General features: G+C 37.3%; 1 protein-coding gene across 2 annotated transcripts in view; it reads right to left on the reverse strand.

The window, feature by feature from the left end:
• DMXL1 (Dmx like 1) overlaps positions 1 to 13,504 on the reverse strand; it is a 140,774-nt gene that overhangs the window by 48,986 nt on the left and 78,284 nt on the right. For both annotated transcript variants that reach the window (XM_059724916.1, XM_019478071.2), the window contains exons 24-28: positions 10,350 to 11,434; positions 9,883 to 10,074; positions 9,242 to 9,318; positions 8,500 to 8,627; positions 5,508 to 5,756 (exon numbers count right to left, since the gene is read on the reverse strand). In XM_059724916.1, coding sequence (XP_059580899.1) covers positions 5,508 to 5,756; positions 8,500 to 8,627; positions 9,242 to 9,318; positions 9,883 to 10,074; positions 10,350 to 11,434 — 1,731 coding nt within the window. The remainder of the gene's footprint in view (positions 1 to 5,507; positions 5,757 to 8,499; positions 8,628 to 9,241; positions 9,319 to 9,882; positions 10,075 to 10,349; positions 11,435 to 13,504) is intronic.

The raw sequence follows: 13,504 nt of genomic DNA on the forward strand, positions 1-13,504 counted from the left end.
CTTTGATTCTACCACTTCATTTCCTTTGCTTTTCTTTTCTTACAATTGCTTAAAGATTAAAATATTTGGGGGGGGGGGTTGAACATAACATTGTCAGATACAGGATGAATTTGTAGTTTTTCATTGCGATGAGAGCATGAAATACACATTTTTAATTTGGTCCGACTATATTGTCCCCCTGATCTATGGTTCAAATAAAATAAGTTATATTGTGCGTGTATCTGTATATGTGTACACAGCACAACTGGGGATTGTTCTGATTATCTAGAGTCACTCAAATCAAAACAATGGGTTATTAGAAGTTATCTCTTTCCACAACAGTGAAGCTACCTTTATTTATTTTTACTGACTCAAATCTTTCAACTGTATCCTGAATATTTTTAGAACAATTTTGTAAGTCAGTAATAATAATAAAAAAGATTTTGTTTTAATGCCAGAATGGTTTTGAAGCTTATTTTCCAGGCCTGACAAGTAGATTTTGAGAACTGAAAGCAGAAGTGAACCCTGAGTTGTCAAGTAGTTCTTATTTAATCTAAAAAAAGTTGGACAAGTATCTGGGACCACAGATCTGTACTTTAAAAGTTCTTCATATGTTCACTAAAATAAATCAGAAGACAAGCATATTTTGAGTTTTTCAGTATTTCAAAAGAATTTGTAATATTCTGTTCAACTGTATCATACTTTCTGAAGCAGAAAAATTATCATTCTTTATTTTGTGGATACACATTGCAATAATCAATTTACTTAATATTTTTGCCTATAATATGAAATCCAAAATGACTCCTTGAACAAACGTGATGGAAATGTTCCCACAATAACTTTGACTGAGAAAATTTTTGTTTGTAATTTGTTACTGTAATGAAATGAAGGGTTAATATGGATTTCTAACTGTTCAGAACAAAAGCAGGTTTCTAAGTTGTTCAACGGGGCATGATTTGGGAGAAACTACTTATTCTATATATCCAAGTTACAGAGGATCAAGTTAAAAGAGTTAAGTTTTCAAACCATATTTTATAGAGAAACCAGAAGCTTTTGGAAATAAATGTTTTAAACACAGCAAGAATTTCCATGCAAAGTTAGCAACAAAGGAGTTTATATTCCCAAGGCTAATTTCTTTTGTTTATTTATTTTAATGAGTATAATTTATAAATCTGATAGCTGCATCTGTAGCTACCAGGCTGTAAAATGCCCAGCTACACAGATTTGTTCCCACAATTATTTTGTCATTTAAAAAAATGGCAAAGTGTCTGTAAAATAAGAATACACAACTGAAAAGCCTATGTAATGCAGCTCTTCATAAGTCATGACATTTTAGTAGAATGTTTCACCTATAAGGGAAAGGCCCCATAACATAATGTGGGGCAGGAGAGCTGGCATGTGCCCTGGGTACTACCTAAGGAGAGGGGCACTAGAATGGGGAAGAGGTTGAGGGGCTAGGAAAAACGGCCTCAGTCTTTGCTATTTCTGGTTGCATATCTTTTTTCAGTTTGGAAATTTCTTGCTAATTCCATACAGCTCTTGAAACTCATTTCAGAGAGACAATCCCCAACACTGCAGCCTACCTCACTGCTGTCTGCTTGCTGCCTTGTCTTGCTTGTTTGCTTCCCAGCTTCAAGCAGCAGGAACCCAGCCCAAAGGATTCTGGAAATTAGTTTTGTAGAGCATCAGTGGAGTTGGCTGCTGATGGAAGAAGAAAACTGGCCCCCATTTTTTGCCACTGGATTCAGCCTTTTTTTTTTTTTTTTTTTTTATCCTCTGGACATAGGCTTTGGCAGCACAAAAAAAGGAGGGGGAGGGAAGGGGGCAAATGGGGTAAAAATTTTCCACCTGGAAGCAGCAAATTCCATTTCCACACTAGAGAACTACAATTCCCAAAATGCCTTGCACTCTGCCCAGCCCTCTGCTCTGTTCCTGGACCTGGAGAAAGGCCTGGGGAGCAGGGAGTAGGGGAGGGGAGTGAAGGAGAGGAGCTGCCCAGGGCAAATTTGCCTCTTGAAAGAGTTAACGTATCATAAACCATTCCCCGGGAAGGGAGCCAGAATGAAGCAAATCTATAGAGAACTGTAAACTTTGTAATCGCTAAATTTAAACTTTCAAGCAACCCAGTTCACAGAATATTTTTAAAGAAAATCGTTTCCTAAAGGAATGAAACCAAGTTTATAAAAAAAAAAAGTCACCAACCAGAACCGCTAAATTTGACTAGAACTACAAATAATGCCACAGTTATCATTGAAGGTGCTAAAGTTTTAATTTTAGGGAGTGTCCCCATTCAGACTGAACTGCTGAAAATCAGACAAACATCTGAACGAATATCAAACAGGAAGTCTTCCCTGATTAAGAGAAAAACTGCATTTTCATTATTTCACAGAACATACAACATCTAGGAAGATGGATGCCTTTGTGAAATCTGGACGAAAAGGAAACCAGACCTATTCTGGAGGTCTGATGAAAAGTAATGTAAATACAAAGAGGAATAAACTATATTAAATTAATCTTTCTACTACTATAGCATGAGTATAGGAAAAATGTTTTTGGGGGTTTTTTTACTTGCTATGTGGGAAGGAAAATACTGACATGGTTGGAAGACCAAAGTAATTTCAGAAAAAAAATTCAGCCAAATATTATATCACCATTAAATATTTTCATGACCAGCTACACCATTACAACATTTACATGAGCATATCTTACATGTAAACATTTGGTTTTATATGCCTATTGAGTGAAAACTTGATGACCCTGACGAGAAAATGGACATTCTAGTTAAGCCTACTGGCAACTATGATCACATTTCACAACTGCCTAAAAGCCCAGGAGAAAAGGTGAACCAAGTAACTGCTGATAGAACGAAGTTGTCCAATCAGTGTCTGAAAATGGACATTCTAGTTAAGCCTACTGGCAACTATGATCACATTTCACAACTGCCTAAAAGCCCAGGAGAAAAGGTGAACCAAGTAACTGCTGATAGAACGAAGTTGTCCAATCAGTGTCTGACACTGGATGTTAAGAAAATGGGTAGAGATGGCCAATATCAACAGAAATATGGTCGTTGAAATTTATCTCACGTTTCATCAGGACTCTGTATTCTATCGCTCTCTTCTCCTCTCTTATACTTAATTAAGCATGCAGTATTCCAATAGCATACAAGCCATTTGATTTGAAAAAGGGAATGAGGCCCATTTCCTATTTTTATTTATTCAAAATGCTTGAGAGGTTTTTTGCAAGGGTTGCTGGATTTTCAGGAGCATCTGTACTGCTGCACTTCTCAGGAATTTCAGGATATGCGAATTCTTACCTCAGCTGAAGTAACAGCTCAAGTAACATTTCTTTAAAAATGTCCATAAGCATTAGAAATGAAAATAAGGCACGCTATAACCATGAGATCCTTCCTTCCTTAAGCACTTAACTTTCCATCTCTGACGTCCACAGTATTTAATTCTGAAGTCCCCAACAAGAAATTTGCAAGTTATATATTAGGCCTGAATTTCCAAGGTAAAATCAAGCAGTAGAAGAAAATGCTGGTAATTGCCACCCTTAAGAACGTCTTTATATAAAAGAAACAAAAATAGGAGGAAATAAACCCAGTTTCTCATTCCTCACTTAGAACAAGACAAAAAAAATTAATAAAAATATCTGTAACAGACTTTCATATTAGTAACAGTAACAAGTTCTTGAAATACTTAGAAATTCACAGAAACTTGGCCTTCTGACAATATAGCAACTATTAACAAATAATATCCATATTTTATCAATTATACCAACTTTTCTGAAGAGGGAAACTGGAAAAAAAGTTATATGGCACAGAGCAGTGCTAACCAAATGGCGGCGAGCTGGCTGCTACTCCCCACATCACTCCATCTGCAACAGTGTGGTGCAAGGAGCAGAGTGAGCCTGAGGCCATGTGGGCATGAAGTGCAGTGGAGGGTGGGCACCCATTGTGTATGCAGTACAGAAGTACTTGGGGTGGGGGACAGGGGCACTTCCAGAGTGTGCAGCCCAGGGGGCCCATGGCTCACCCTGGTGTGACCTGCAAATATGTGGCCAACACTGCGTTTGGCTCCTGGCCACTTCAAACTTGGACAGCCCTGCCACAGAGGAAGCTACTATCATAGCTGGGGTCACGCATCAACCCTCATGCCAAGAACCCTGAGCCAATCTCCCCAAAAGAAGTGCAAATTTGTCAAGCATACATATATTTCAATTGGTTAATTAGACTTCTAAATTAATTAAAAGTTGCTTAGGTTAAATATCCATGTAATGTCTTACATACACAATCAGTTTTCATGTAATATATAACCACTTACTGTAACAAGATTAAAGGAGATCCTAAAGCTCTTTATCATCTATAAAATATAAGTGTTCTAAGTAGATCATAACACAAAACATCTGCACTAAAAACATATTGAAAAAAATCACTTTGCACTGCAGTACAACTTGGAATCCCTGTAACTTAAAACAGTTAATGTATCTGTCATCCTAAAAGGGTTCCCTATAATTACTGAAAATTATTTTGAGTACTAAAAAGAGAAAATACTGCTTCATAGCTCATCTAAACACTTAGAAATCCACATGTATAATAATGTATATATTTATGATGCAAAACAAGCAGCCTTCATAAACAAATATTTGAAATACTTCTGATCATTCCAAACCATGATCTGAGCAATTTTATATTTTTGTGTGTAAAACATTTCAAATGAAATGAAAAATGAATTTAAATTAAATTCATTTCAAATTAAACATTTCGAATGAAATATATGAATTTATATATATAAATGAAAATGTTTTGTTTGTCTTTAAAAAAGTATAGCAAGTTTATTCAAATGCTCTTACAAATCACAGATATGTTCATGAATTTCTAAATTTCAAAATCATGGGTTGCAAACAGAAGATTTCCGTGCGGGTTTTATTTCTGTATATGCAAGGTCACACATATGCAAGCTGCATTTAGAGGCCTCATACTAAATCTAATATCTTGCCTGAAGGTTTGGTAGGACTATGAGTACTGAAGGCAGCAAGGGATTTGGAAAATCCCACGCATTCCATGGAGAACACTACTACCTGGTGTGGGCTAGGCATAGGGAAGTGCCTACCTGCCAAAAAGAGAAAACATACACTGTATTTACAGTAAAGGAATACACGGCTTTTATCAGGAAACTATAAATTAAATTACTTTTAATGTTCTATTTACTATACTCTGACATTACTGAAAGTCTGGTACCTGAAATTAACTTAAAATCTTTCTACAGTACAGTATTAACAATTTCACAGAGTGCATTTACCACAGTTCACTTCCCTTCCGTACTCTTATTCCATGGTAGAATTATCTGTTAATTTTAAAACAATTTACTTTGTTATGTTTAGGATACAATGCTGGAGAATAGACTAAGAGAAAATTATATATTTAAATTCTACCCAACACAAGGTATTTTATGCAATGAGAACATTTACAAAAGCAAGTCAAATTTTAAAATTTTAAAGATTTTGAAGCAAAGGAAATGTGAACCAACCAGTTTTTGTTCTCAGTTGCGTCTGTCCTCTGCTAGAAATATGAGCTCCACCTCCAAAGACAGCAGACCACATTTTGTCATTGAGTGGATGGGCCATAATCCTGTACAACTCATTACTGGAATGTGTTGCTAGGCCATTTATGAACAGACTAAGATAGACTGATGTTAGAATTTCACAGAGTAAAACTGTGAGTGATGGCTGGGCTTCCTCCCCAGCAGAATTCAAAAGCCGTATTAAAGCTGTAATTCCTAAAATTAAGAAGAGGAGGAAATATTTTGCTTATTAGACGATACATACATAATGTTACCAGAAAAAAAAGTCCACTCATTTATACAATAAAATACTGACATTAAAAAGATAGCAAAAATTGCATAAAAACTCTAAAAACGAATGAGGTTTAAGTTTGGTATTTTAGACATTTTTTGCAGCTTCATGTATTAAACATCTTATCAGCCATTACTCCAACCATTATGCAGGCATGAACAAAAAAAAAAATCATTAAAACACTTAAGTCATAAATCCAACTACACAAATTAGGATATGCCGGGATAAGGTTAATAATGTAGCCTTAATTTGGGTCCCTTGTGTTAAGCCATTATGACATAATATATAGTAACATGGCCACATGCTATTTTTTCCTGCCACAGGCTCCCAGTAGGACAAGCTTTCTGCCTCATTCTTTGAAGGATTAGGAAATAGATGTTTTTCTCTCTCTCTACTTAGGTATAGTCCAAGAACTTGCTGAAATGCACATTATTAAATCCTGCACTGGAATATAAAATGAATAACTACCTCATTGACTCTCACTATAGTATCTGTTGCACCAAGATGAATTTATTCAATTTCACCCTGCCTTTGAGGTAAAGTGGCATTATTCCTATTTTACAGCTATGGAACTAAGGCAAGGGAAGATTAAGCATAAAACAGTCAAGTACCCATTACTTTTGGGTGCCAACTTTGAACAAATTCATCTCATAAGGGCTTATTTACTGTTGCTTGGTTTATCAAGCAACGTTCAGGTTTTTACATCTGAAGCACAAATCTCTGCCATTCAAGATAAGTATCCAACTATTCTGTGTGTGACTAAATCTTATTCTAGATTTGGGAAAATGAAGCATTTCATTTCACAGCTCCTCACCACTCTTTAGCTATCAGAGGTATCATGGGTATAAGCTCAGAGAGGAATACTCTAGGCCAGGAATCAGCAAAATTTTAGCAAGAATGGGCCAAAATAATGCAATTCAGTCTGAAGGTAAGCTGCCACATCCCCTGCTGCTGGTTCACTGCCAACACATTAGTGACCTAGCCACTGAGGCCACTTCAGTTGATGTCCCAAGCCAGATAAAGCTCTCAGGCAATTACCAACCCTTGTTCTAGAGGTGCTTAAGGCAAGGGTTGTTAACCCCAACAGCTGACCCAAGAGTTGATAACCCTTGTTCTAGGTTATAGATTTCCTGTCCTTTGATGCTCTTTCTGTACCCCCTGCTTCTATCCAACCCCTTGTGTTGGTACCAGCCCACCAACCCAAGCTCCTATCAACTCCCATCTGACTCCCGAACACACACTGCTGCTGTCAAATCTGGTCCTCACTACACCGCACTGTCGTCAGGCAACTTCATCCTCTATACTACTGTCCTGGAAACAACGAGAGCATGAAGGAATCTGTGCCTAGGGCCATGATGACCTCTGTGTGCCAGAAAAATCACTTAATAGTGGAAAAACCCTTTCATTTCCTGTATCATGCTGAGTGCCAATAGATTCTTCCAAGAATTTAGCTGCCTAACAAAAAAATATTGAATATATAAATTGATTTTTCAGAGACTCGTATGTCAGCCAAAGTTGAGCAGATTTTCACGATGGCAAAAGCCATGGCAAAAGGCATGTGACAGCTCTTTATTGTCCCTGTCCCCCCCCCCCTCCCCCCCAGACCATGGTGGCACAACAACTTCTCAGTTACACTGCTAATATTTTTAACATATGAAACCAAAGCACTTAAATCTTATACTTGGAAATAACTGACCTATTAAAAAAACCCCCACAAGTTATCAAAAATTCAGTGCAAGGTAGACATCCCACCTTGTACATTTCAGTTTCAATGATTAAAGTTTGGCTAAACTTCATACAACTGAAAACATGGTCTTATACTGGCCAATTTCAAGCAATCTTAACTGCAGACCCACCTACCAATGTTATAAATATTTACATTATACATGCACGATTTTTGGCATGCAAAAGAAGTAGAATTCACTTCATGATAGCAAATATCAGTATTTCCAACAGATTACTTAATCTGTTACAGAAAGCCACATAACATTCAGTGACAAAGGCCCCCTCAATATGTTACACACATTACACAATTCATTTAGACAGGCTACATGAGCAAAGGAACTACCATACCATAAAAAGGTCTAACCAGCTATAAACTCAGAGCTGGAAAACATTCACTAACTTTATAGCTGATTTCCATCCAGCTTTAATTTGCATGCATAGTAGGGTCTCCCCCTGCATCTAGGAGCCCCATCAGCTGACAGGGCTCCCAGCCACAGGGATTCACCATGCACAGTCAGGGCTCCAAGCGTCCTGACAACTGAGGGGTGCTGCCGGGACCAAGAGTCCTGCTAGGTGTAGGACTCTGTTGCAGGTGCTCGCTACTTCCTGGTGTAGGGTGAGTTCAGGATGGTGATCCTGGACTCCCCCTGTACCAGCTATAAGTCGTGATAGGATCTGATGCTGCATCCCACAATCACACCTCCTGCCATGCATGTCTGGAATGGCAGGAGGAGCAATTGTACGGATCATGCATTAGATCCCATCGTACCTTTACCTGCTTGTGTAGAGGGGCCCTAACATGCAGTATGGCAACATGAAATAGTTTTATGGTATTTGTAAGTATTTCAAAGTGTAGGTAAGATGTCTGCAAAAAGAAAAAAGGGATCAAAGTACATAGATGGGAACTGGGTAGAGGAGGATAGAGGGGGACACCTTTGGTACCTGGCCACTGAGCTGGTGGTGTATTTGGAGTTACGGTTTCATCTAAGCTTGCTGCTTTTAATGAATGGCGCTGGGTAAGCAAGAGTGTTTGGTACACTGTTCCAGTGAACTGGTTTGCTTGTAATGAGCTGTGAAAAAAATAGTGTTATTTTACATAAAACAACTTTGAAATGGTGTTTTAAATTAACTTAATACAGAGGTTCCCAAACTTTTTTTTTATTGTATATACCCCTCTTCCAGATTTACCAGCTGCCCACATACCCCAACCAGCATGTTTTATATTTTAACCCCTTAAATGCCAATTATAATGAAAACGAAATCCACCATTACACTATTTCTCCCACATACCTCCGAGAGTTGTCCTGCATGGGGGTACGCATGCCTGTTTGGAAACCCCTGATCCAATACATAATCCTCAATGCGACAGTTCTACACTTAGTTTTCAGGTACAGAGTCTATATCAGTGTTCCCCAAACTTCTGATACCTGGGGCACACCTCCTGGGTTAAAATTGGTGGCACACTTCACTCGCCAGTCCCCAAGCTGGATCTGGTCTGCAGACCCTGATCCCACCGCATAAGGCCAGCATGGCCAGGGCCCTGATCCCACCCATTTTTTCACAACACACTTCCACCACTCTCATAGCATTGCCTTTGGGAATCACCGATCTATATGTTATAGTGCTGGTACAGCGAGCTATTGGTTTAGGAGCACTCCAAAATCTGCTTTTCTTAGATCTTTACCTGTAGCTGTGGCCACCACAAAGGCACTGATAGATGCAAGCAGAGAGTGATGCTGCCAAAGTATGCATTACATATATCTGGAAAACAAAGTATTTATAATAAAGATTACACTTCAAAATGAACATCTGTATAGACTATAGAGCTCTATTCAATAAAATACAGCAGTATACCAAACTCATGCAAGTATGGCATAGATACCTACTCATAACAGTCATAAGAGTATAAACATACACATGCTGCTTAAGCATTTAGAGACCTAAGTCTTTCTGAATACAAAAACAAAAATACTATTGCCAAATACACAGTATTAACTAGAAATTTTTGTTTGTAGTATTGATAGTAGTTAAGTGTATTATATTTATAGCAGAACATGCACACAAACAGCCAAGTTCAAGAACTAAGCATCTTGATAGTATCATCTTCCAGGAGGTATATTTTAAATGCATTAGAAAGAAAAACAGCATTAGAATTGCTGACTCTTAATTAAAAGTTAGAGCTGAATTAAGAGCTGCAATGAGGTTTAATGTTATATAGACTTACACTCATTAAAGAGTTTCCAGACTGTCAAAGAACCTATTTATTAGTTATCAGCAAAATGGAAAATACAGAAAAAGCTAGATTACTTTAATAAAAATATTTACTTTGTTATTCTGGACATCTGGATGAGGTGGTGAATCAAGGTCTATTATGGCATGTAGTATATCATGGGTCAGGTTACTGAGGTGCAGTAATGGATTGGCCACCACTGTTTTGGCACTGGCTGTACAAGCAAATAGAAGTGGTATAGAATTCTGTTCTCGCAGAGGACTGGAAGGAATTTGTATAGACTGTTCCTTTAAAAAAAAAAAATCAAACTTATTTCAGCAATGTAGTAAATGCAGATCAACAGTGTTTGGTGTTTTTTTTAACTGAAATGTTAAGGATAAGGGTTTTTTTACATCATTCAAATTGGGTTTATATAAATTCTGAAATCAAGTATGAGTAAAACTGAGTTATGTTTTTATAAAAGCCAGGTACATATTATGATATCAAAACAAAAGAGGTACATTACATGTCTCAAATTAAAATTGTATTTAGAATGCCTCTGCAACAAAAGGAAAGTACCTACCTGCTGAGATTCTTGTAAAAGTAAAATCAATTCCATCCTCACAGATGCCAATCCTCCACCATGAGATCCATGAAGTATACAGTAACTAAGGAACATTCTCAGGAGTGACTGGTATTTTAGAAGCCATTGCTGTCTTGTTAGAAAATTCTCTCTCTGAATCATAGCTTTTTGTTGGTCAGGTGACTCTTCAGTATTTTCACTTAATGCAATTTCGTCTACCACACTAATCCCAGATTTCATCTCCTCTACTTCAGCACTGTAGTCACAGGTTTTTTGAAGAGCTACCACTTCCCTTTCAAGCCAATGATAAAGCTGGTACCTCAGCTTCCCGCCATCTACCTCATAACCCGTTGACAGTGTACGAAGCTCTACGGTGAGAATTTTCAAACATGCTCTAAACTTCAAATGTGCTGAAATAACATCTTCAGATGGACTTAAAATATCAGTTTCATCAAGTGCACTGAAAGATCCTGTGTAGCTGGAACTAGTTTCATCTAGCTTTTCACTGGTCTTGGGTCTGGGTTTCAGCTCTTTCATTATAAGAGAAGAATCTTCACTTTCCTCATCTTTGTCACTGTCCCACTTTAGTTCCAAAGGTTCATCTTGAAATACTAAACTTGGCTGGCTCCAGTCAAAAGAAAGAACTGAGCTTGACTGCTTATCAGATGAAGCATCTGAAGGTGATCCTAAACCATTTAGAACTGGTTGTGACCCATCAACAAGAGAAGATCTATCTTGAGCTTCTAATCTTACTGGAGAAGATGGTGAGTAGTCTTTACTACTATCTATTAAGCTAGGAGTTCTACAAAAAGACTTTGAGTTCTTGACCACTTTTGGCATCTTTGATAACACTTCCAGAGCTAACATGGGACAGCCAGTTTTTAAATGAGCATATGCTGTAGTGAAGAACAACCTTCTTTCCCCTAGATTGATTTTATCTGCTAGTCCATTTTCTACAGTTAAGCATATATGTGTGGAAGGTGCATCAGAAGAGCCAAAATGGCGTCTCAACAGGAGTGGGTGCGTCCTTAGATAGTTATAGAAATTAAACACTGCAGGGTTACAACTTGATGAGGTATGTCCATCTGTAGATCAAAACACAACAAGGAGACAAATTCTGTTTAAAATGTTCATCTACAACATGCATACAAACCCACCACATATACCTCAATACAAGATGATTCTGAATTTAGAATGACAACCCAAAACTTAGATTCTAGCCATAAAAAAGTTATAAACGTGTTATATGGATAAAAAGTGTGTGTGTGTGGGGAGAGGGGGAGGAAGGTAAAGGGGGGTAAACTAGCAGCTGTGGTTCCAACCCTAACCCAGGTTTGGGGCCAGAGCTGCAGCAGCTGTCCACCTTCCCACTACCTTTTACTAGAGTCCAAAACAAGGGGCTCCCCGCTCCCGACTTAAATGGAGGAGAAAGCGTCATCTTGGAGTCAAGTAAATACAGTAATCAAAAGTCTGAATAATCTGTGTAATATAGGATGTCCATATATTTTAAAGTTTGGTGCTTTTCCCTATTCGCACCTTCACTTTGCATGTAAAGTACCTAATTCTAGAGACTGCTTTTAGATGACTACAGTATCCCATTCACTACCTGTTCCTTTACTACAACAAATGGTAGAACTTTAATAACCTCAATAGGAGCAGAGGTATGCCCTCAGTTTGGAGAGACTATTGCTCAATTTTGCTTACTTTTACATCAGTTCAGATACAATAATTAGAACTCCAAGTCTTATTTTTTGCAATAGAAAGTAAGGCTATTGCCTTCACTGTGTCATTATCAAAGTGGCATCTTCTGAAAAATGAAAATAAATGAATAACTGTTCTAGTTCATCTTATCAAGAATTTTTAAGCTCTAAAATGGATGACAGTGGAAATCATAAGGTAGATGTTATGGTTTCTTAGCTGTTCCTCTCCTGGGAAGACTGCTCCAAAAAAGTACATTGCAAAACTTCTTAGTAACACAATTTTATAACATAATACAGCTATTTAATCATAATATTTATAATGTTCATATCTCATGTTTATATGCATGTTTATAGCAATACTGCACGAAGAAAGGAAAATGGATCAGCGTAACAATTACTGTTTTCAGTCTAATGCTAAAGTAGCACTACTAATTCAAGAGACCAATGACTATTCAATCAATATTTTGGGAGATATTGTTCCAAAAATGAACAACAGGCATCACTGGAAAGCTGGGAGCATAGGTACAGGCTGATCTGCACATGCTACAGAAGCAAAACTAGGAGGAGAAATGGAAGCCTTAGTGTTTTGGATAGCTGGAGTAGAATCTATTGCATTATAACCACAGCCCTACCGCATTAAAAACTGATGCCTATCAAGAGTCAAATGAGAAATTGATTGCATTTAAAAATCGACACCAATTATAAACTCAGAATCATTTAATATTGAGATTACAGATGAGAACCTGTCCAAAAACAGTTACAGCCAAATGGCAGGCAATTCCTCATTAAGGTGGAATTATATCAGTAATTTAGAAATGAACTAGAAAGGATCAAAAATAATATTTTATGTTTGTAAAAACCTGGCTTACAGTGTCACAGCCATTCAACCCTGAAACACTTTACAAAATGGACTAATTGCCACTAGGAAAGTGACCTTTCAAGTAAAAATTCTGGGCTAGATCTACTATAAGTATTTAGGAGTCTAACTTGCATAGGAAGTTTAAGGACATGAAGTATTTCAAAAGCTTTAGTTAAAACTCGAGATCACGGGACATTCAGGGGCATAATGTCAGAAATTCTTAAACGTTTTAAAACTTGGTGTTAAAAGTGATCTTTCTTGACTTGCAACAGGTTTAAAGAGTCTTCAAAATTAAAGATATAAATTTAGTTTTGATGGCTTCAGAGACTGGCTTGAAGTATTCAGAAAGGCTCTGGGAGAGTGTTTATGTCACAACACATTTGCAAATGTGTGAATCATCCTGGTAGATGCTTCCAAAGTAAAGACTACTCATACTACACAAACTAAGTAGCATTATATATCTGGGGCTAAGAGAAGGAACTAAAACAATCAAAATAATGGTCCTTGGGTTGGGATGAAAAAACTATATTAACTTACATTTTTAACCTTATGATTGCTGTTGGAAAAAACAGCTGAAGATGACTTTTTATTAATTT

Source organism: Alligator mississippiensis, chromosome 3 (assembly GCF_030867095.1).
Source record: "Alligator mississippiensis isolate rAllMis1 chromosome 3, rAllMis1, whole genome shotgun sequence".
NCBI classification, from domain to species: Eukaryota; Metazoa; Chordata; order Crocodylia; family Alligatoridae; genus Alligator; species Alligator mississippiensis.